The sequence below is a fragment of the Nelusetta ayraudi genome, unplaced genomic scaffold (assembly GCF_046127955.1).
Source record: "Nelusetta ayraudi isolate G7.1 ecotype Tasmania unplaced genomic scaffold, CSIRO-AGI_Nayr_v1 ptg000020l, whole genome shotgun sequence".
Classification (NCBI taxonomy): domain Eukaryota; kingdom Metazoa; phylum Chordata; class Actinopteri; order Tetraodontiformes; family Monacanthidae; genus Nelusetta; species Nelusetta ayraudi.
In genome coordinates this window covers 1915157-1935225 of record NW_027466070.1, presented here as the reverse complement: position 1 = coordinate 1935225, position 20069 = coordinate 1915157, and the positions used below count along the sequence as shown (strand labels likewise).

At 43.9% G+C, this 20069-nt stretch overlaps 2 protein-coding genes across 7 annotated transcripts; one reads left to right on the top strand and one right to left on the bottom strand.

Moving 5' to 3' along the window:
• Positions 1–515: 515 nt before the first annotated feature.
• Positions 516–12398, bottom strand: LOC142888885 (protein mono-ADP-ribosyltransferase PARP6-like). 4 transcript variants are annotated; one of them, XM_076027364.1, is made up of 23 exons: positions 12247–12394; positions 9004–9082; positions 8446–8523; positions 7235–7326; positions 7075–7135; positions 6883–6973; positions 6380–6446; positions 6066–6215; positions 5834–5978; positions 5492–5623; positions 4716–4811; positions 4475–4597; positions 3459–3584; positions 3309–3374; positions 3129–3196; positions 3001–3049; positions 2751–2863; positions 2588–2660; positions 2411–2480; positions 2237–2316; positions 2088–2145; positions 1881–1965; positions 516–1742 (listed from the first exon to the last, which is right to left on the bottom strand). In XM_076027364.1, the coding sequence occupies exons 1-23, from the start codon at positions 12252–12254 to the stop codon at positions 1646–1648; spliced, it is 2007 nt and encodes a 668-aa protein (XP_075883479.1). In that variant the 5' UTR covers positions 12255–12394; the 3' UTR covers positions 516–1645. The 4 variants fall into 4 exon arrangements, 3 of the variants coding, with proteins under 3 accessions (XP_075883479.1, XP_075883481.1, XP_075883480.1); XM_076027366.1 differs by having other exon boundaries at positions 5492–5545; positions 12247–12393; XM_076027365.1 differs by having other exon boundaries at positions 4505–4597; positions 12247–12391.
• On the top strand, positions 10551–18820 carry pkmb (pyruvate kinase M1/2b). Of its 3 annotated transcripts, none has more exons than XM_076027370.1 (11): positions 10551–10693; positions 13675–13841; positions 13933–14024; positions 15292–15423; positions 15517–15703; positions 15812–16082; positions 16186–16336; positions 16436–16588; positions 17267–17433; positions 18057–18238; positions 18323–18820. In XM_076027370.1, exons 2-11 carry the CDS (start codon positions 13703–13705, stop codon positions 18427–18429), a joined length of 1581 nt encoding a protein of 526 aa, XP_075883485.1. In that variant the 5' UTR covers positions 10551–10693; positions 13675–13702; the 3' UTR covers positions 18430–18820. The 3 variants fall into 3 exon arrangements, with proteins under 3 accessions (XP_075883485.1, XP_075883484.1, XP_075883483.1); XM_076027369.1 differs by lacking the exon at positions 10551–10693 and adding an exon at positions 12497–12630; XM_076027368.1 differs by lacking the exon at positions 10551–10693 and adding an exon at positions 13433–13455.
• The last annotated feature ends 1249 nt before the right edge of the window (positions 18821–20069 follow it).

Sequence of the window (20069 nt, the reverse complement as noted above, 5' to 3'; positions counted from 1 at the left end):
CCAGATTTGTGCAGTGCACGACTAATAGTTGCCCTGTGGACAGATTCCCCCACTTGAGCTGTGGATCTCTGCAGTTCATCCAGAGTCACCATGGGCCTCTTGGCTGCATCTCTGATCAATGCTCTCCTTGTTCGGCCTGTAAGTTTAGGTGGACGACCGTGTCTTGGTAGGTTTTCAGTTGTGCCATGCTGTCCATTTCCGGATGATGGACTGAACAGTGCTCTGTGAGATGTTCAAAGCTTGAGAAATCTTTTTATAGCCTAAGCCGGCTTTAAATTTCTCCACAACTTTATCCCTGACCTGTCTGGTGTGTTCCTTGGACTTCATGATGCTGTTTGCTCCCCAATATTCTCTTAACAAACCACTGAGGCCGCCACAGAACAGCTGTATTTGTCCTGAGATTAAATTACACACAGGTACACTCTATTTAGTCATTAGGTCAACATTCAATCATTCAGAATTCATCAGGCAACTTCTGAAGGCAATTGAATGCACTCAGAGAAAAGGGGGCTGAATACTTTTGCACACACCACTTTTCAGTTTTTTATTTGTTAAAAAAAATACAATCATGTATCATTTTCTTTCAACTTTACAATTGTATGCCATTGTATGACAGCGTGTTGGTCTTTCACAAAAGAATCCAATAAAATAAATTCATGTTTGTGGCGACAAAAATGTGGAAAAGTTCAAAGAGTATGAATATGTTTGCAAGCCACTGTACATGGAACAATTTGTTTCCTGTCACAAAGAGAGAGTCGGTTTCTCTTAAATTCCTCCAACTTAAAAAGAGGAGGAGGCCACAGGGCAGCGGCGGCAGCAGTAGCAGCAGGGACACTGTTTCTGCTCCACAGGATGTGTTGCACCCCACAGTCACACCGACTCCGACAATGAGAGCAGATGTGTGATTGTTGACAGTTCAGCAAGTTACAATGATGTCCATGGAGAAGAATCAGTTGCAGTATGAATTAAATCTTGAAAGGGGAAATGGAGCCATTAGAAATTCTGGTGAAATATCAAAGCTGTGGTTTTACATTAGAAAGAGGCACCAGTCCTTTTTTATTTGTCTCTGACAATAGTGCTCATACAGCCAATAAAAGTGTCAATTGCAAATTACAAAGGCTATCGAAGAGATCGCATTTGTGAATATCAAGATTGAATTGCAGCATGAAACTGTGGCACAACGTTTACAAAAACAAAGTACAAGGTGGGTTTTTGCCCCATTTGCAATAAATAAAAAAAAAGAAAAGAAATGGCGTTTGCTTGGGGTTGAACCTCCACCTAGTGGTAGTCAACGGTACAAACCAAAGTAAAACAGTTGCAGGCTCTTAGCAGATAGACCTTTACTCAAAAACGAGACTTAGTATAAAAAAAAAAGTGCAATAGTTTGGGTGTTGCAGTAAACAAGACGAGAAGGCCGAGAAGAAAAAGATAAAGAAAAGAAAGACGCTCAACTAAAGCGACCCAAACGTGCCGATGAACAATATTGCAGCGGATCACCAAGATCACATTTTGTCATTCGTCACAGCTTTGTTGAGACATCCTTAAAAAGGCTAAAAAGTTCCAGTTGTCCAACTGACAAAACACAACACACACACAAAACAAGTCCATCTTATACAAAACAGAGGCCGAGGGGAGACGCGCGAGGTCAGCAGTGCCTCGAAACAATGACCTGCAAAATCTCTTGGTTGATCTCCGGCTGCTGAGTGTTGATGCACAGGTCGCCAATCTGCCCGTTTTCGTACCTGAGGAAGAAAAACAAAAGCCTGGTGAGTGTTTGGTGTTTTCGGTGGATGGACATTGTCTCCTCACACAAAAGCAGTACCCCCCCCGACCCCCAGCAGCCCCTCCCGCCCCCCTAACCCCAAGCCCCTTTTACTCACACAAAGAGGAAACGAGTGCACACGTGGTCAGAGTTGGGACACACCCAAATCTTGCCGCTCTTTCTCAGTTCCACTGAGGTGATCACTGTGGACACATTCAGTCAGCGTTTGATAAGAATTCCCAGGCAAGAATCAAGAATCAAGAATTCTTGATTTGACGAGACGGTGAAGTTGAGCCGTCCTTCAGCGATTAAAGGCCGGTTTTACCTTCACAGAGAGCGATGCAGTTGAGGTTCTCAGTCTGCAGGAACCTGTTGCCGCCCTCCTGCTCCCGAAACAAGGAGATTATTTGATTTGAAAAAAAAAACAAAAAACTTCAGAGTTGATGAGAGAATGAAAACACGATGGTCACCCACCTCTTTGCTGGCGATTCGTTGCTCACATTCATCCTTGAGTTTTTCTTTGGTGGGAAGCCGGTGTCTTCCTCGACCCATCCCTTCAGAGGAGGAGGAACATGATCTTGAGCACATTTGACGTTGAGACAACATGAAAATTGGCTAATTTGTGGAATGAGTCAAATTACAAGGTACCAGAATATTCAAACGACACGCTGGAGACGGGACTCAGATAGATGCCGTTGCCGTAGGCGGCACCGTGAAGCTAAAACAGGAAATTAAAGCAGACCGCTTTACTTTTTTTGTTCTCCGACTCAATACTAGCGGAGGACAAAAAAGCTTCTTCCTGAGTGAAAATGATTCGGTTCTTACTTGATATTTTGTGTTGGAGGCGTTCACGAGGCCGTTCCTCACGATGGAGTGCCAGTTTTCCATGTCGGAGCCGCTGAGAGAGCAGGAAACACATTCCTCATGACTCAAGCCGAGACGCCACGTACATTTTTGGACGCTCGTGTCACAGCTTTAGTTCACTCACTGGAATGCAAAGGTGCTGCCATGGCTCCTCTTTGCAGCTTGAAAGCGGGCCTCTTTGGATGGAGGGCTGCTGATCAGCAGGAACTGATGTGGCGTGTGCATGAACCTCAGTTGCTGCAGTGCAACAAGGCAATAATAACAAAAAAGCCAAGGCAATACAATTATTTCAAATTACGCAGTGTAAGATATTTGATCATTTAATAATATTTAATGTGGGACTTCTGTGCCAAGAGCGTCTGATTGAGCAGTACCTGGTTCTGTGAAAGCTTGACAATGTGTGATTTGTTGCTGGATAAAATCCTGTTGCAAACACAAAGCTTGAGTTTTAGAAACAGTGGCGGATGTACACAGTTCTGAAGTGCAAGGTAGAGCCACTCACCACATTAATAAGGGATGAGCCAGAGGATCTCTCTTGTCCATCTGCTTCTTGATTTCACAGGGAGGGCCCTGAATGTTTCAGGAAAAAAAAAAGTCATCTTCAACCATCCAGAACAGTTTGACAGTCTCTCAGGTTGCCGAAAGAGCCATTTATCTGTGAATAAATAATACAAAAAGGTACCTGTCCCGTGGTTTTGATCAACAGGATGTTGTGAAGAGTCTTTTGCAGCCTCTCGTAGTTCTGTACCTGTCACACAACATCAACATTTCAAGGTGAAAAAAGCAAATCTCGGGGAGCCTGCGCCGCGCCGGAGATAAGTCTGGGCGATACCTTCGGACTGAACGCCAGGGTTTTGGGGTTGAGTGGGTCAACGATGGAGGGGTACGGCTCAAAGATGATGCTTTTGCGTGGAGACTGAAGCGCAGCTCTGCACATGGCCACCAGCAGGTCGGCCACCTGGAAGGAAACAAGACACTTAATCAAGATTACAAGTTGATTCTGATGCGTAAATCCAGCAGGACCTTAGAACTTGCCACGCAGCTGAAACGTCACGTCTGAATTTTGAGATCAGAGAAAGATTCACTTTGGCTTCCCGTAAACGTCCAAGACGAAGACCCAAGAGAAAAACACGCCTTCATGCCAGACACTGAAGGAATTTCCACCAGCGGCATTTTTGTCTTTGGAAGATATATGTAATCTATAATAATGTTTTTGCTTTACTTCCGACAAAATGTTGCTTCAGTCAAAGTTTTTCTTCCAGCTGAACAAAAAAAAAAAAGACAAAACACTCGAGAATTTAGGGAATGGTGTGCGATGAAAATCTCCTCTTTATTGAGATTTCATTTTAACACTGGCCAAACCACAAAATGGGCGGTCAAAGAGGCGGGTGCGGCTCTGACAAACTGTAAATAATAAACAAATAATTGAAATTAAATTCTTTGAAATTGAAATTCTCTCTTTTTGAATCCAAAAATGTCCATGAGTTCAAAGTCAAAACTGCTGAATTTTTTTGTGTTTTCCTGCTGAAATGCATGAGCGAGGCACAAAGTCCATAAAACCAAAGATAAAAAATTAAAAAGCGCAATGTGAGGCAGACCGAACACTGCATCACCGAAGGGGGCGAGCAAGAGCACACAGGTTCACAATGCTGTCGTCATTCTACGCAGTCGCAGTTAGGTGCAATTCCAAAAACAAGTAAGGAGCTGTAATCCATTCCACAAAAGTTTTAAACAAGGTTTTTTTTTTTTTTTTTTTTTTGTCGGGCTGCTAATGTAATGGCAAATATGCCACTGAGATTTGATCATGACTAACTCTGATGTCAGTGCCTCCACAGCCACGAGCCTTACCGCAGGTGACTGAAATGTGAGCAAACCGACCTCTGCGCCAGTGGCGATCACATCTGTAGCTTCGGACATCACCCCCAGGGTGTGGAAGGAATAAACACACAGCTCCCGGCTGCAAACTGCTGGCTGAGGGAGAAAGACAGAAAGAAAGAACAACACAAATCAGACTATTGACAATTATTCTCCACCCAACTCCTCATTTGTGATTGTGCATCGAGGGGACGTTTGATTCAACAGCCTGTACCTTCAACATGGGGCCGTTCTGAAAGACGTGGCGCTCGTCGCAGATCACGCAGTGCTCGTTCAGTGTCAGCATCCTCTGCTCAGCGTACTTCATGAGCTGTGGGCAAAAGCAAAAGGCACTTTCAAAATTTAGAGCAACATGTGCATGCAAGCTTGCTTGAAACGTGAAAGAAAATAAACTAAACTTCGTCAGATGTTAGATCGAATTGATGATTCAATTAGGTCAAACATTTATCAAACACTGTTTGATGTATTTTCTCATTTATAAATGCAGTTACAATTTTTCCCCTCATCTAGAATGGTGATTTCAAGAGTGTAATTCTCCTCTATTTTTTTTCTTTTGCAATTGCAATTTTTTTTTTGCGATTGCAAGAAAATAATCAAAATAATCAAAAAATATAATAAAGCCTAATTTCAAGTAATATTGAGTCACAGTGAGGCATACAAGCAAATACAGACAAAGAATTTGTGCGTTACAATGTTTAAAAAGTGCACCTTTGGCTTTGCAGGTGCTCCATTTGTATGTTGTCTTTGGCATAAAAAAAACAGTATTAAAAGCTTTATTGAATGAATCTTAACTCATGCGTATAGCAAAGGGGGCAGAAATCTTGCAGTCAACTGATCCAATTCTAGATATCGTCACAAACAATGAAAAAAAAAAAAAAAAAAAAGCAAACAATACAAAAAAACCCCCCAAGATTTTACTAACAGTTACTGTCACAGTACTGTCAGATTGCTGGGTTTTCCTTCTATGCAGAATATCTTGTTATGCATTACCTGGACCAGGAAGCCGTGCTGCAGGGGTGGGCTGGCCTTACAGTGCTCGATGGCCTGGGAGGAGAAAAGTAGCTCAATCAGCTGCTTGGGGCTGAGCGGCTCGGAGGACTTGACTGACGACACGGCCACCCTCTGCAGAAGCATGAGCACGTAAACACACACGCGCACACACACGTGCACACACACGCGCACACACAAACGCACACACACACACGCACGCGCACGCACGCACACACACACACACACACACACACACACACACACACACACACACACCATAAGAAGGTCAGACAACACACACAGCAGCGACAGAGCGAAGCCCCAAGTGCAAAGATCTCCCACCTTCCCACTGGGCCTGTAGGCGAACAGCTCCCCCGCTGGGTTCTTGATGTCGTAGGTCATCGTGCAGTCGGTGAAGTTCTCGAGCTTCATGGCCGCAATAATGCTAGCCTCTTTCCCGCAGGGTTCGTGGTGGACGTCACTGGACCTGCGAGCAGTGAGGGACGGCTGGGGTATGAACTCCCGTGAGCAGGCTGCCAGAGTTGACCGGAGCTGCTGGACGCTGGTCACTTACTTTGACTGCGGAAGCAGGATGCTCAGCTTGGCGCTCACTTTCCTGATGGTCCCAGCCGGACTGAACCAGCTCGGTTTTCCATTCTGCATGGCCGTGAGCTCCTCGTTACTCAGATGTTCCCACTGCTGTAATATGAAGCTTTTGAGAATGCTGTGGGAACAAATTCAAGTTTTTTAGGGTTAGGGTGAGTTTCCTTTCCCTGGAGAAAGCTTCAACCAAGTGGATTTTTCTATTTTTTCCCGGAGAAAGCTTAAACCAAGTAGCCTTTTCTATCAGTTGCGGTGTTTAAGGTGACTAGACAGAAGCACACTCACTGCTGTAGTTGCTTTCCGAGGCCGAAACTGTGTTTGTTGGAAGGTTGGAAGACTTCGACTAAAGGAGCTGTGGACGGGGGGAAAAAAAATCAGCTAATTGGGTCACATTCAACAGACATGACGTCAGTAACATGAATCACGTCCGCAGCGCAAAGTTCCTTTTTTCAACCCAGGAAAACCACAAAAAAACGGTCCCAAGCCGAAGTCATTATGTTTCTCTTCCATGACGACAACTAAACTTACAAGATGGACTACTGAGGTTTCAGCTCTGAATTCAGGTTTCTGAACAGTTTAATGATGATCCCATTGACAATCGAGAATCCATAGAAGGGACAGAAAAAAAGGATGGAGCAGACAGTTTTTCAGATTTGTCTCCGGTGAAAGTGGCCTTGCTGCAGCATCCACATCGTGCTCTTAGTTGTGTGTTTTTTTTTTAATGTGTGAATCTTGCCCCGGCCGCATCTTCCAACTCTTTCTCCTGCAGCACACAATGCAGAACTCACCAGGTCCGTCAAGATACTGAGACAGAGACAAGTGCAGGCGAATGACAATGGGCTCCGACGGGTTAATCCCCCAGGCTGTGGCCACTTCATCCTGTTAATGCCAAACAGCGTAATCGTGTTACAACACAGGGACCACCACAGAGGTAAACGTGGACGCAGCGTATATTTCAGTTGATCGCAAACTTTACTCACATCCAAAAAGTGTGTGTTCATGTGCAGGTCAATATCCACGCTGTCAATGGACGCATACTCCCTGTGGAGCCAGACGAGGACGAGAGGAGAGTGAGCCGGTGCAAATGTATGTCAGGTTTAACTTTGAGGGCAGAGTGAGAACAGAAAAGGCTGTCCTGACCTGATGCTGACCGCGGAGTCTGAAAAGTGAGTCCTGACCGCCTCGGCGTCGGCGTCCAGCTGAGGGTGGTGCCACGGGTGGGAGAGAATGTCCTGGTGCGGAGACAAGACACCGACAGCGTCACCTTATGGCGCCGGTGGCTCAACACCGCAGGGTGCCGAGCGACTAAACCCCCATCACTGCCACAATGCAGTAGAGGTGACAGGAAGTGTCCTTTACAAAATGTCAGTCAACATTTCATCTGTTCGACCTGCAAGTCCTACAGAGATAGTTTTTTAAATAACACATCAATCAAGGGTTTAAACATGCTTTCAAATATGTTCATCCCCAGGACATTCCAATGGACTGGAAGTGTATTTACCAACTTAAAAAAAGGACATTTATTAAGAATCTGATTATTTTAAGCAATTATACACAATTAGATTTCTAAATGCTCTAAAAATATTTGGCAGTTTGTAACAAATAATCGAAAACACAATTGATTTCTTCATGTGCAATTGGCTTAATCATAATGCTGCTTCTGAGAAGGCGATGGTTCAATATTTTAGAGTAAATCTAACGTGATCTTGACGTAACTCGAATTCCAGGTGCAGAGCAGAGAGTAAAACACAGCTGTGTCATTCGCAGGGGAAGTCCGTAATGAACGCTGTTTATTTGGTTTACTTGCGTTCCCCCCCTGGAGGTGTAACTCTGCGTTAGCTGCTCCTGCCTCTCTTGACCAGCACACAAAAAGAGTGTATTATTAATAGCTAAATCAAAGATTAAAATAGAAAATAACAACAATTATTTATTTATTCATTTTTAAACTAAGTCGAGAGAACGAAGATAAACCGGAGTCAAATTCCCTGTTTGGCATGCACAAACTTGGCCAATAAAGCTGATTCTGAAATTATCCACTTTATTTTTTTTGTCAATTGCCTCATTAAAGAAAAAACAAACAAACTGGAATTGGAATTGGAATGAGGGAAGTTTGTTGAGCTGCACCCTCGGTGGAATTTCCCTTCCATACATTGCAGGTAAGTGACGTTATTGCTGATCACTGTTTTATTGCCCTTAAACTACAAAGAGAAACAAGCTCAAATTTCAGCGATGTTAAATGCAAAGCTGCACAAACACACGGGCCAAAAGCAACCACTCATTGTCAGTCAGTCACTTAATAGGACTGAATAGCTTTATGAATGGGGGAAGTGGTAAGAGATGGTGATGCTCACGAGGTACTCGCAGTCAAACTCCTCTTCGTCACTGTCGCCCTCCTTTCCACTTCCTACGTGTGGCCCCTCATCAGAATCCTGTTGGGTTAACAAGGCGTCACAGAAAGGATTCTTTAAAAAAAAAAAAAATGTCTCCTGACTTTTATCAGTATCTAAAATAAACATGGTTTAAGGGGCTATGCTTGGCCTGAGGGGAACACATAGTGTATAATGATAACAATCACCTTCCATGACACCTGAATACACTATACGGATAAAACAACAGCCCTAAGACAGCAGATGAAACCTACAGAGACCAAAAATCTCTCACCATGAGGCATCCGGCGGTCTGGTGAAACCATTCCAATAGTAGCCAATCGTATAATAGGTAAATAACGGCATATCCTATCAGATTATTATGATTATGATTGTTATTATAATGAATTATCTGAGGTGTCAAACATTATGGTTGTTATTATCATTAATTATCTTAAGTGTCAAACTTTACTCAGACTATGTCACATGTGAAGACGGGGGGAACGACACACAGTGAATGGTTAAAAGTAAGTTGTTTCTTACCATTTTTTCTTCGGCTTCGTCAGAAGCTTCGCTTTCGGTTTGCTGCGGGCTGAACATGTGTGCCAGTTTTGTGTCGCAGCTATTTACAAGGCCACCCGATGACGGACACGAGACAGGATCAGCGTGCGATTTAAAAAAACGGAGAAAAAAAAAAATAAAAAAATAAAAAAAAAAAAATAAAAAAAATAAATATAAGTCTCACTACGCTTTAGCCCTCACGTCCGCCTCCCGAGCGACCCTGCCCCCGCCGAGCCGCCTCGGGTGACCAGTCTCGACCTCCTTCCAGAGGAGTGAGTGCGGACACGATCTTCTCCACGTCAGGTCTCCGCCCTTCACTTCCGCCTCTGGTTCGCCTCATCCCACAGGGTTAAAGAACGTGAGCAAGAAGCGAGCATGTCACCAGAAGAAGAAGAAGCAGCAGCAGCAGCAGCAGAAGAAGAAGAAGGAGAAGAATTAGAAGAAGATGAAGAAGCAAGCAAGCAAACAAACAAACAATAAAAAAAAGCCCCCAGGAAGTCCGTCAGATAGTCCGGAGTTCCCCTGAGCTGAGCTCCAGGGACGAGAAGAGTCCCTCCTCCTGCCCCCCTCCCCCCTGAAGAGCTGGCTGACTGGTTGGCGGCACCGAATGGCTCCAGGTGATGTTTGGCTGCAGACTGACCCTAATCTGCCGTCACCCTGCTGCTCCGGAGTCTAGCCAGATTAGACACTCACAGGCAGGGGCAGGTCCGACTGCCCTGCCTGTGATCTTTATGGTAATACACTAAAGATGACGCTGCCTCTAATCTTTATACACTCATAAAAAGACACATAATAAACGTTTGAATAAAACCCATCTTCTTAAACATTTTAACCCCCCCCCCCTCCCCAAAAAACAAACAAACAAAAACGTAACAAATACAATTTTTTTGGACAATATATTGTTAAAATCAAACAACCACTGCGCATACCCACTTCCTCTTCTGGAACATATATGTCACTTGTACCCTTACCAAAACCCGGAAGCGGTACGATTCACACAGACTAACACAACGAAACAACCGTTTTTACTCCAGCTTTAAACTGTGCTATGGGATACCACCACAAACTGCAAACCACATCTGAATCAACGCATTTAATGTTTACTTTCAGGAGGGCGCTACTTTTAAGAAGCCAGCCTGTGCTCAAGCACACTTTGAAGCTATTGAAGCGAAAATACAGCAATGTCCCTTCCCGACACACGACGCAGAGACGTCTGGTTGTTTTCTGGATTTATTTCCGAACTGTTACACAGGCTACTGTGTGTGGTAGCCATCGCTAGAACACAACAACAACGCTTCCTTTCCTACATTTCCCCCCCCCCATCGCGCGTGTCTCGACTCGCTCTCTCAGACTTCCGCACTCACACCACCCACACCTGACCTCAGCCAATTACGGTGTGTTGCCTTCACGGAGCAACGTTCACCAACATTATAGTAACAAATACAGCAGAGAACAGAACATTACTGCGAGAACACTGAACAACCGACCGTTACAATACATTTTAAGTGTGCGTGTGTGTCTGTGTGTGTGTGCGCGCGCGCGTCACGGGGCAATGTTCACCAACACCAGTGTTGGCGAGTAATCTATTACTAAGTAATCCACTACCGTAATCAAACTACTTCTTCTTTTTTAAGTAACGGAGTAATGTAACGGGATTACTGTGGCAAAACTGGTAATTATATCATATTTACTTTATCAAGTAACGATTTCATTACTTTTCTGAAATATTTTGCAAGCTAAAAATGTGTTATTATTATCCACAAAATGTCTGAAATGTAGAAAAACAACCGAGAACAATAATGTTGCAGATTGATGATGCAGTTGTGCATGCTTCGTCATTGATATGCAACGGTGAAACAAGCATGGCGGCAGCAAAAGAGAAAACATTGAATGCGTTTGGAGCTGGAAATACAAACATTTTGAGTTCATCTGAATCATAGAATGTTTTGGTTCGTTGTACGTTAATGTGCAGGAAACAAGACATTCTCAACTGTTACTTTATCTTTTTTTTAACTAAAGTAAATAGTAATAAGCAATTGATTATTTATGAAACAAAGTAGTTAAAGAAGTAATTAGATTAGTTTGTAAAGTAATCAGTCATCAGTAGCTGTATTACTTTTATGGAGTAATCCCAACAACACTGACCAACACTATAGCAACAAATAAAGCAGAGAACAGAACATAACTGCGAGAACACAGAACAACCAACCATTACAATACATTTTAATGTTTGTGTGTGCATGTGTTTTATTCACCTATGTTTTAAGAGTGCTTTATCAATATTCATCCACATATACTAAACAGACTTCATAAACAGTGAAGATTAGGTAAAGACAATCATATTACTACAAAGTACTTTGCTTTTAAATGTAATGATCAATGAGTAAAGAGGAGCGGCACATATATAATGAACGTGGCACCCGGTGGATCCGGTTGTGGTACAGCATGTTCCCAGTCAGCTCCTTCTGCTACTCCACTGCCAAAAAGGCTCAATTACAAACCACATGTGTATGTATATGTACCAACATGGCATGACACAGCACATAAAATAGACAAATCTCCTGCTGGAAAATTGCAAACAAGCAATTTGGAAATGAAAACCAGAAGGTTGGAAAAGTAAGAAAAAGAAAAATAAACTGGCTACAATATCACAAATGTTGCTTAAAAATAATGTCAGGGAAGCAGGACACGTGCAATTGTTTTTAACCGTGACACCAATTGTCCAACTGTGTGTTTGTGCTCATCCTTATTGTCATAAATACACTCACCAGACACTTATTTATGGAGATGATGTACACCTTCCTACCACCAGTTACGTAATAACACTACTGGAGGGGGGGGTCAGTGTCAAAAGGTTGGAGGTGTTCAGAGGAGGTCATCTCAACCCGGTCTGCCCATTCTATGACCTCTAACTCCTGACATCGACAGGGCTATATATGGTTGCGAGAGAACAACATTCACATTCGCCTAATTCTCATTTTCCCTCCCCGTTCCGGCGCTCACTTTAAACTTAAACTGCTGCCATTTGATTGGCTGGTTAGCGACCTGCGTTACCAAGTAGTTTTTTACCTCGTAAAAGTGGCCGGTCTTCTGATTTAGAATACGTTTCGTTTTGGCTAATTTCGGTTTGAGCAAATAAGAAAATTGAGAAGAAGAAGAAGAAGATAGGAAAGACAGGAGAAAGTTGAAATATAGCCGTGACTTCAGTACATTCAGTACTGTCACCTGTTCATCCCGTCGGTCGTAATTTAGGGCTTCAACCTGTCGACCGAAGCACCAATTCGGGTCTCAGCGGAGGAGAGGGCGTAGCGTCGACTGACGAGCCACTCGCGCTGTATCCTCCTTCAATCTCTCGGATTTTCGAACTTTTCCCACGTTGTACGAAATCATCACTCACGATTACTTTAACACACAAAGGAAGAATACATTATTAAAATATCTGGAGCGATATCGCCGGCAGACTTATTTTATGTCACTGCTGCGAACTATTTTTTGTCGGTCTCACCGTCGCCTGACGTACAGGAAAGTAGTTCCGGTTGTGGGAGAGAATAAAAACCGTCCGCCCAGTCTCACCAGTGACGCTCTCGTCCCTGCAAGTTTACCCAGTTGGTGAGTAGAAACTGGAGGAAAAGAAAATCTCTTTTCTCTCAGGGACCGCTGATCTTTATTCTTACTAATTCTAAGTTCTGTTGTATGAAGAAACTCAACTCAATGGCTCCGTAGGAGTTCATTTGTAATCCTGAAAAAGATATTTAAATGGTAGAATAATAAAATTTGAACATAATTATATACTACTTAAATTACAAACAGTGTAATGTAAACAGTGTATTAAGTGGTGAAATCAGTTTTGTTTCTAAAAAAAAAACATAGTCTCCTCTAGATGCATTATTCTTCTTGATTTAATGTTTAAAACGAATGTTTATGAGTAGAATATTTAAAATATGCATGCCTTAATGATAAAATTGACACTTATTTGCACAAAATAAATATTAGCGAAAATATTGAACTTTTACTGAACAAATGCAGTATATATTTTTCATGCCTTTTGCATCAATAGCATGCATTTTATCACTCACTCAATCCATAACTCAGTATGCCAAAAACAGACACAGCGCATACTGTCTGTGAAAAGATATTTCTAATAAAGTATATAAATACTGCTGGCTCTCTACGGGCTTTTATTTTAGTTCAGTGCGGTGGAGACAGACCTGAGTCCCAGCTCGGACAGTCATGCGTGTTGCTGACAGCCCTGCTTTAAAATGAAAAAGTCCTGTTTGCACTCATAAACGTGGCATCCAGTCTATATTATGCACTCTAATGGGATTTCTCTCAGAGTACTGGTTCTATCTTTTGCCATCCGAGTTGTTGAGAGCGGTGCCAGCACCAGCGACCAGTGCTCCTCAGCTGTACATGGACCCTTGCTGGAATGTGGGGGTGTGCATTCAGGCATACAGTTGTTGTTGTTGCCGTGTTGCACAGTCTGTTCGGGTAGCTTGCAGTGTGTGCGTACTTGAAATTAATCCATGAGTTACTGCTAATACAAGTTATGAAACAATAACTGTCCATTAGGTCAGGGTAACCTGTGATTGTTGATAATTGATGGTGCAGATACCATGCTGCATGTAAAACTATATTGGTTTGTTGTCTTCTCAGGACATTTCCGGCAGACACAGTCGCAGCCATGTCAAAGTCAAAGGACATGATCCACTCCCAGCAGCTCCACGCTGCTATGGCGGACACTTTCATTGAGCACATGTGTCTGCTGGACATTGACTCTGAGCCCGCGGTGTCACGCAACACTGGCATCATCTGCACAATCGGTCAGTCTTGACGCACACCTCACCTCACTTCGCTCACAGAGATCATCAGATTGATATCGGGTTATCAAGCTAACAAACTGCTCTCACGCAGGACCCGTTTCCCGATCTGTGGAGAAGGCCAAGGAAATGATCAAGGCTGGGATGAATATTGCAAGAATGAACTTCTCGCACGGCACACACGAAGTGAGTCAGAAGGATTTAGTACCTGCTTGAAGGGGTTTATTTGCCTGTTTGCCTCCTGGGCAGACCTACTGAGTCCATCAGAATATAAACACTGGTTCTGAGGCCCACTGATGCCAGGGCGGCGCTGAAGTCGTTCCCAAACCCTCTAGAAAGTGACTCAGTAGATTGAAGCCTTTGCAGCGTGACACCACTCTCGTGGCCTCCTGTCTGTCTGGGACTGTAATATGAGCCTGTGTGCGACCTCTGAGTCCCCGGGTTCAGACCTGTGATTTGGCCAGTGAAAGGGCGCCGCAGCCAAGCCGTTGGAAAAAAAAACTGCCTGTTCACCCTTTCCCCTTTAAAAGTCATGCCTCTTTACCTTTTTCAAGTGACACCTAAATGTCCCAGGCCATCATCAGTTGCAGAGCCAACCCACAGCTGATCTTTAAAGGTTGACTGCGGTGCTTCATTTCGCGCTGTAACGCGACGCCAAGTGTGGCATTTCAGTTGCCGTGATAAGCAGCCATATGCAGATTCATATCAACCTTATCCACTCTCTCAATCCAACAAGGATCCACCAGTATAGAAGTACAGTAGATTGTGAGCATGGCAACATGGATTTGACTCCTGTGTCATTGGTGTGCCAGTCGTAAGTTGGCTATAAATAGGGTGTGAGGCTCCTAGCAGTTGTGGCAGGGGGTAGAAAGTATTAGCGTTAAGATCTTAAACGTTTTTCTTGTTTCGGTCCATTTATTGCATGTCTTCTGAAGATTGTTGACCAGATAACACTTCTTAATGCTGAGGTATTCTATAATTAAAAGGTGTCAGTCAGCAAGAGGCTATTTATGTCCAGCTACACTGAACAAAGTCATGTGTCGCAGCTGTTGAAGAAGATTTACCATCACGAAGTTATGCAACCGGCATTGTGTCCGCCTTAAAGTTTCCACCAGTTGCATGAACACGTTCAAGCACAAGTGTTATGAAACAAGGTGTTGTTGATTTCAGAGTTTGCCCTTTGTGATGTCACAGAGGGCCCTGATACCTCTCCTGGATTTGGGACAACTCCTCCAGCCAAATGCCTTGTTTTTGTCGGCTCCAGCAGGAAGCTAAAATCCAGCATTTTTTTGGTAGAAGAATTTAATGTATTTTTTAGAGCTCTTTAAAGGTTTTTGTTTTTGGCAATTAATAGTGGGAAGCTGCTCCATATGAGTGAAGGCTGGAAAATAAAGGTCTGAAAATAGGTAAAATATGGACCTTGTTTAACTTATGTTGCTTTTTTCTGTGACAGTATCATGCTGAGACCATTAAGAATGTCCGTGAGGCAGCAGAGAGCTTTGGGCCTGGCTCTGTTAACTACAGACCCATTGCTATTGCTCTGGACACTAAGGGACCAGAAATCAGGACTGGACTTATCAAGGGCGTAAGTCAAAGACATCAGTTAAATCCTTCTGTTTTTTCCCCCTGAGTTTTAGATAAGAAAAAAAAAATCATTCTTCTCTCTTCCTCATGCTAGAGTGGCACAGCTGAGGTTGAGCTCAAGAAGGGAGAAATGATCAAGCTCACACTGGACAACCAGTACATGGAAAATTGTGACGAGAAAACCCTGTGGCTTGACTACAAGAACATCACCAAGGTTGTGCAAACCGGAAGCAACATCTACGTGGATGACGGTCTGATCACCCTCACGGTCAAGGAAATCGGTATGACGATTTAACATTGTCATTCATGGAAAACTCATCCTGTCTTCCTATTTCCCCCCAATGCTCTCAGGTAGAGAACAGGTTTCTCATTAATCTCTGTGTCCTCAGGCAATGACTACCTGATGTGTGAAATCGGTAACGGCGGTACGCTGGGTAGCAAGAAGGGCGTCAACCTGCCTGGTGCTGCTGTCGACCTGCCTGCTGTGTCTGAGAAGGACATGAAGGACCTGCAGTTTGGTGTGGAGCAGGGCGTAGACATGGTCTTTGCCTCCTTCATCCGTAAGGCTGCTGACGTTCACGCTGTCAGGAAGGTGCTCGGCGAGAAGGGCAAGGACATAAAGATCATCAGCAAGCTGGAGAACCATGAGGGCGTGCGCAGGTGACTGGATTCGGAGCACCTCTGCTCAAGCCTCCTGCTCAAGTTAACCAGGGTCAAACCATCACAGGAACGGCAAACCAACTTTTAACGTTTTGCCTGGTAGGTTCGATGAGATCCTGGAGGCCAGCGATGGCATCATGGTTGCTCGTGGAGACCTGGGCATTGAAATCCCAACAGAGAAGGTCTTCATCGCCCAGAAGATGATGACCGGCAAGTGCAACAGGATCGGCAAACCAATCATCTGTGCCACACAGGTTGGTGTATGGCCTGCTGCATCACCAAACCCTTTCGGGAAAAAAAAAAAGTCTATTGGAAGAATTGGGATATTAAAGAGTCCCAACGCTTCTCCCCAGATGCTGGAGAGCATGACCAAGAAACCTCGTCCCACGAGAGCTGAGGCCAGCGACGTCGCCAACGCTGTGTTGGATGGCAACGACTGCATCATGCTGAGCGGTGAGACCGCCAAGGGAGACTACCCCCTGGAGGCTGTGCGCACACAGCACATGGTAAGTCACTTAAGTTCCCCAAGTTATCTTGTTGAGTGACGTCAACTGACTGCTTATTTGTTTTGACTTGACTACGACTGTCCATTTCCTTGAAAGTTGGAATTCCAATGCAGGAATGATATCACATTTGCATTGACTAGGGTTGTTTGTTTTTTTCTAAACTGGAGAAGCAAGATGGACAAACCTGTGGTGGCTGTTTGCTTTGCTTGCCCATACCTGCATTTGGCAGCACATTGCTTCACAATTTTCACATGAAAAGCACAAACAAACAACATGTCTATGTGCCCATGTTGCACGATAGTCTTGGCACGACTCAAAATCAGAATAAGTGGCTAATAAATGCACTGTTACACACTGACTTCACAGAACTCACTTCCCCCTGCTTGCTGCTAATCAACTGGCTCTTTGCGTTGTGCTTCAACCGTGTGCCAATTCTGCTTTAAAAGCATGAGTCGGAGGACTACGGTGCACTGTGACACTGCGTGGACGCCGCTTGCTGCTAGCTTCATGTGCTTTGTTGCTTCCAGGTAGGGTGAACTCTGCACTAACGGCAACTTTGTTCCAACTTTCGAGATGCCAACTAACTAGCGCCATTCTAGCTAGCTTTTCTCTTTGTGGGCTGCTCTGTTGCTGTAGTGGATTTACAGTTTTTTTGGGGGGGGGTTCTCCGCAAAACAGATTGCCCGTGAGGCAGAGGCCGCCATGTTCCACAGGCAGATGTTCGAGGAGCTCCGTCGCATCACCCACCTGACCCGCGACCCCACAGAGTCTGTGGCTATCGGCACCGTGGAAGCCTCCTTCAAGTGCTGCGCCAGCGCCATTATCGTGCTTACCAAGACTGGCAGGTGAGATATATATATATATTTTTTGTCAGAGAGGTACTGGCAGCAACGATTTTCTTCTCCACCTTTGCCGTGGCCTCTGTGAGCAGAGCAAGCAGAGCGTGCTCACACAGCTCTATCCCTCCCGCCTCCATGTCCTCCTTGACATATGCCCTCAGCTCGCAGGCCGCATGCCAGCTATAACAACGCCCACAATCTGGGCTCTTACTTTTGACCTTTTGAAACCTGAACCTTGACATTTTGGAAGTTAATTATATCGCTCCGGTCATTCCCCCACATCTGAGAGGTCACACCCGCGACACTTGACACACAGCAGCTCAGCATCAGCTGGGCAAATTCTAATCAGAATTTCACCATCTAATTTCTCATCTCGACGTAGTTGAGCAGCCGTTTGGCATTTCTCTCCCACACTATGGTAGCAATGGGTTGCTAAGCTGTGTGTATTGAAGAACTGAGCACTTTGCAGCCTTTTTGGTTTACTTGTGTTGCCCAGCAATTTGTTATTCCGTTTAGCTGCTTCATTTAGGTCATCTTTAACAATAAAACCCGTCCCTAGATGGGCCCATTGGATAAAAATACTCAAAGTTCTGCAGTGTTCTGTAGTATCTTGTACGTGTTTCCTGCAGGTCTGCTCACATGCTGTCGAGGTACAGGCCCCGTGCCCCCATCATTGCTCTGACCCGCTGTGGCCAGGCAGCCCGCCAGGCCCACTTGTACCGCGGTGTCTACCCTGTGCTCTACACCAAACCCGCCAACGACGTCTGGGCAGAGGACGTCGACATGCGCGTGAGCTTTGCCATGGAAGTTGGTGAGTGCCGACAGCTTCAAGATCTTTAACCGCGGTGATGAGACTTCAAGCACGGAGCTAATCCTGATTTTCTCTTAACTTCAGGCAAGCACCAAAAATTCTTCAAGTCTGGGGATGTCGCTGTCGTTGTCACCGGCTGGCGCCCCGGCTCCGGTTACACCAACACGATGAGAATTGTGCTGGTGCCTTGAACAAGATCCAAGGACATTAGTAACTTCTCAATTCCTCACAAGCTGCAACCCTCTGTTAGACCCCGTTCTGCTTCCATTACCAACTGCAAAGAATAATAATAAAAAATACTCAGTGCCTTCAAAATACCTTTCTCAGTGTCAGAAACTTCAAGAACCATCATCAAACACTTGAAAACTTTCCTTTCACTGATACCAGCCTGGACTGCTAGCTGTACTAAACGGACATCAGTGTGATCCTGCAAATACAGGCCACTGCCTTGGCTTTCGGTCCATAATTGGTCGAGGGAAAGACCTTTAGTAAATTCTTCTATTGTTCACTCAAAGTTAGTACAGAATGTCACTGTGAAGTGATCGGTATGAATGTTCTTCCACCCATTAAAAGGAATTATGGAATCAACTGTGTTCTGTCTTCTCCTTTTTCCAAGTCACTTTATTGTGCCAGCATGTTTTAGAATTTTGTCTCTTTATGTGCTTTCCAACAGACCCTGCCAATAATATTAATGTTCCTTTTAATCAAGGCTGATAATATTAAAAAGTTCTAAAAGGGTCAGTGAAATTATCATTTGTCTATGTTATCTTTTGAACAATGAAACATGTCAGACTTGATACGTAACAATACTCACTAATGAATTAATGCATTAAGAAATTTGATTTTGATTTTTTTTGATTTTTAATTGATTTTTACTTTAATTTCGCTTAAACAAGCACAAAACATATTCTCATATCAACTCTTAGTATTGCATTATTTTTTGTGTTAAGTTTCTGTCGTATTATGTCTACAGCCGTTCTCTATGTTTTATATATATTTGAATGTTTTAGAACTGCTTGCGAACATTTCATCACATTCTCCTTTAACTTTTGCTCCTAAAAGAGAAACAAACAACTTGATTGAACATGTTGTTTTATTGCATTTGAATTCAGTTGCTAAAATTAAGTATGTTTAACACACACCCACACACAGGTTTTGGAACCCTGGAGAGTTTTTGTTGTATTTTTGAATGGTTCAAAAGGCAGCAAAATAAGATATATGAGTGAATGAATGACACCTCTGAACGAAGGGTGGAACCTTGTACACAGTCCAAGCTGATGCCCCTGGCAGGTGATGTCATGGAGGTGAATGGTAATGAGGGGGTGGGTGGAGCCTATTGGCAGCGGCTGGTTTGGGACTGACAGCATCTCACATCCTTTGGATAAAAAGGGAAGAGGGTCACTGAATAGCCACTGGATCCCCCACTGATACACAAGACCAGAGTGAGAAGTATCATCTAAATACATTAAAGAAATAGGAAGTTTGGTTTTCCTACAGAAAGAAAAGTAACAATCCACAAATGAAGCAGAAATTTCTTCTGGATTCGACAAAGCATCACAAAAAGCAGCAGCCGTTCAATAGCAGAAGTCTGTTTTTTTTTTTGTTTTTTTAAATCATCATCAAAAACATGAAAAGTAAGAGGTAAATATGCAGCAACATTACCTGTCCAGGTTCCTTGTGTAACCGTGTGCCCAAGTATCTGCTTTTAGCCCTTTGACTGGTGCATAAAACAAAGACATTCAGATCAGTCTTAGTGCATTGCTGGTTTCAGGGTGTCTGATGATCCTCGGTTGCTTCTTGACTGAATTCCAACTCCTCTCAGTCTTTTGCC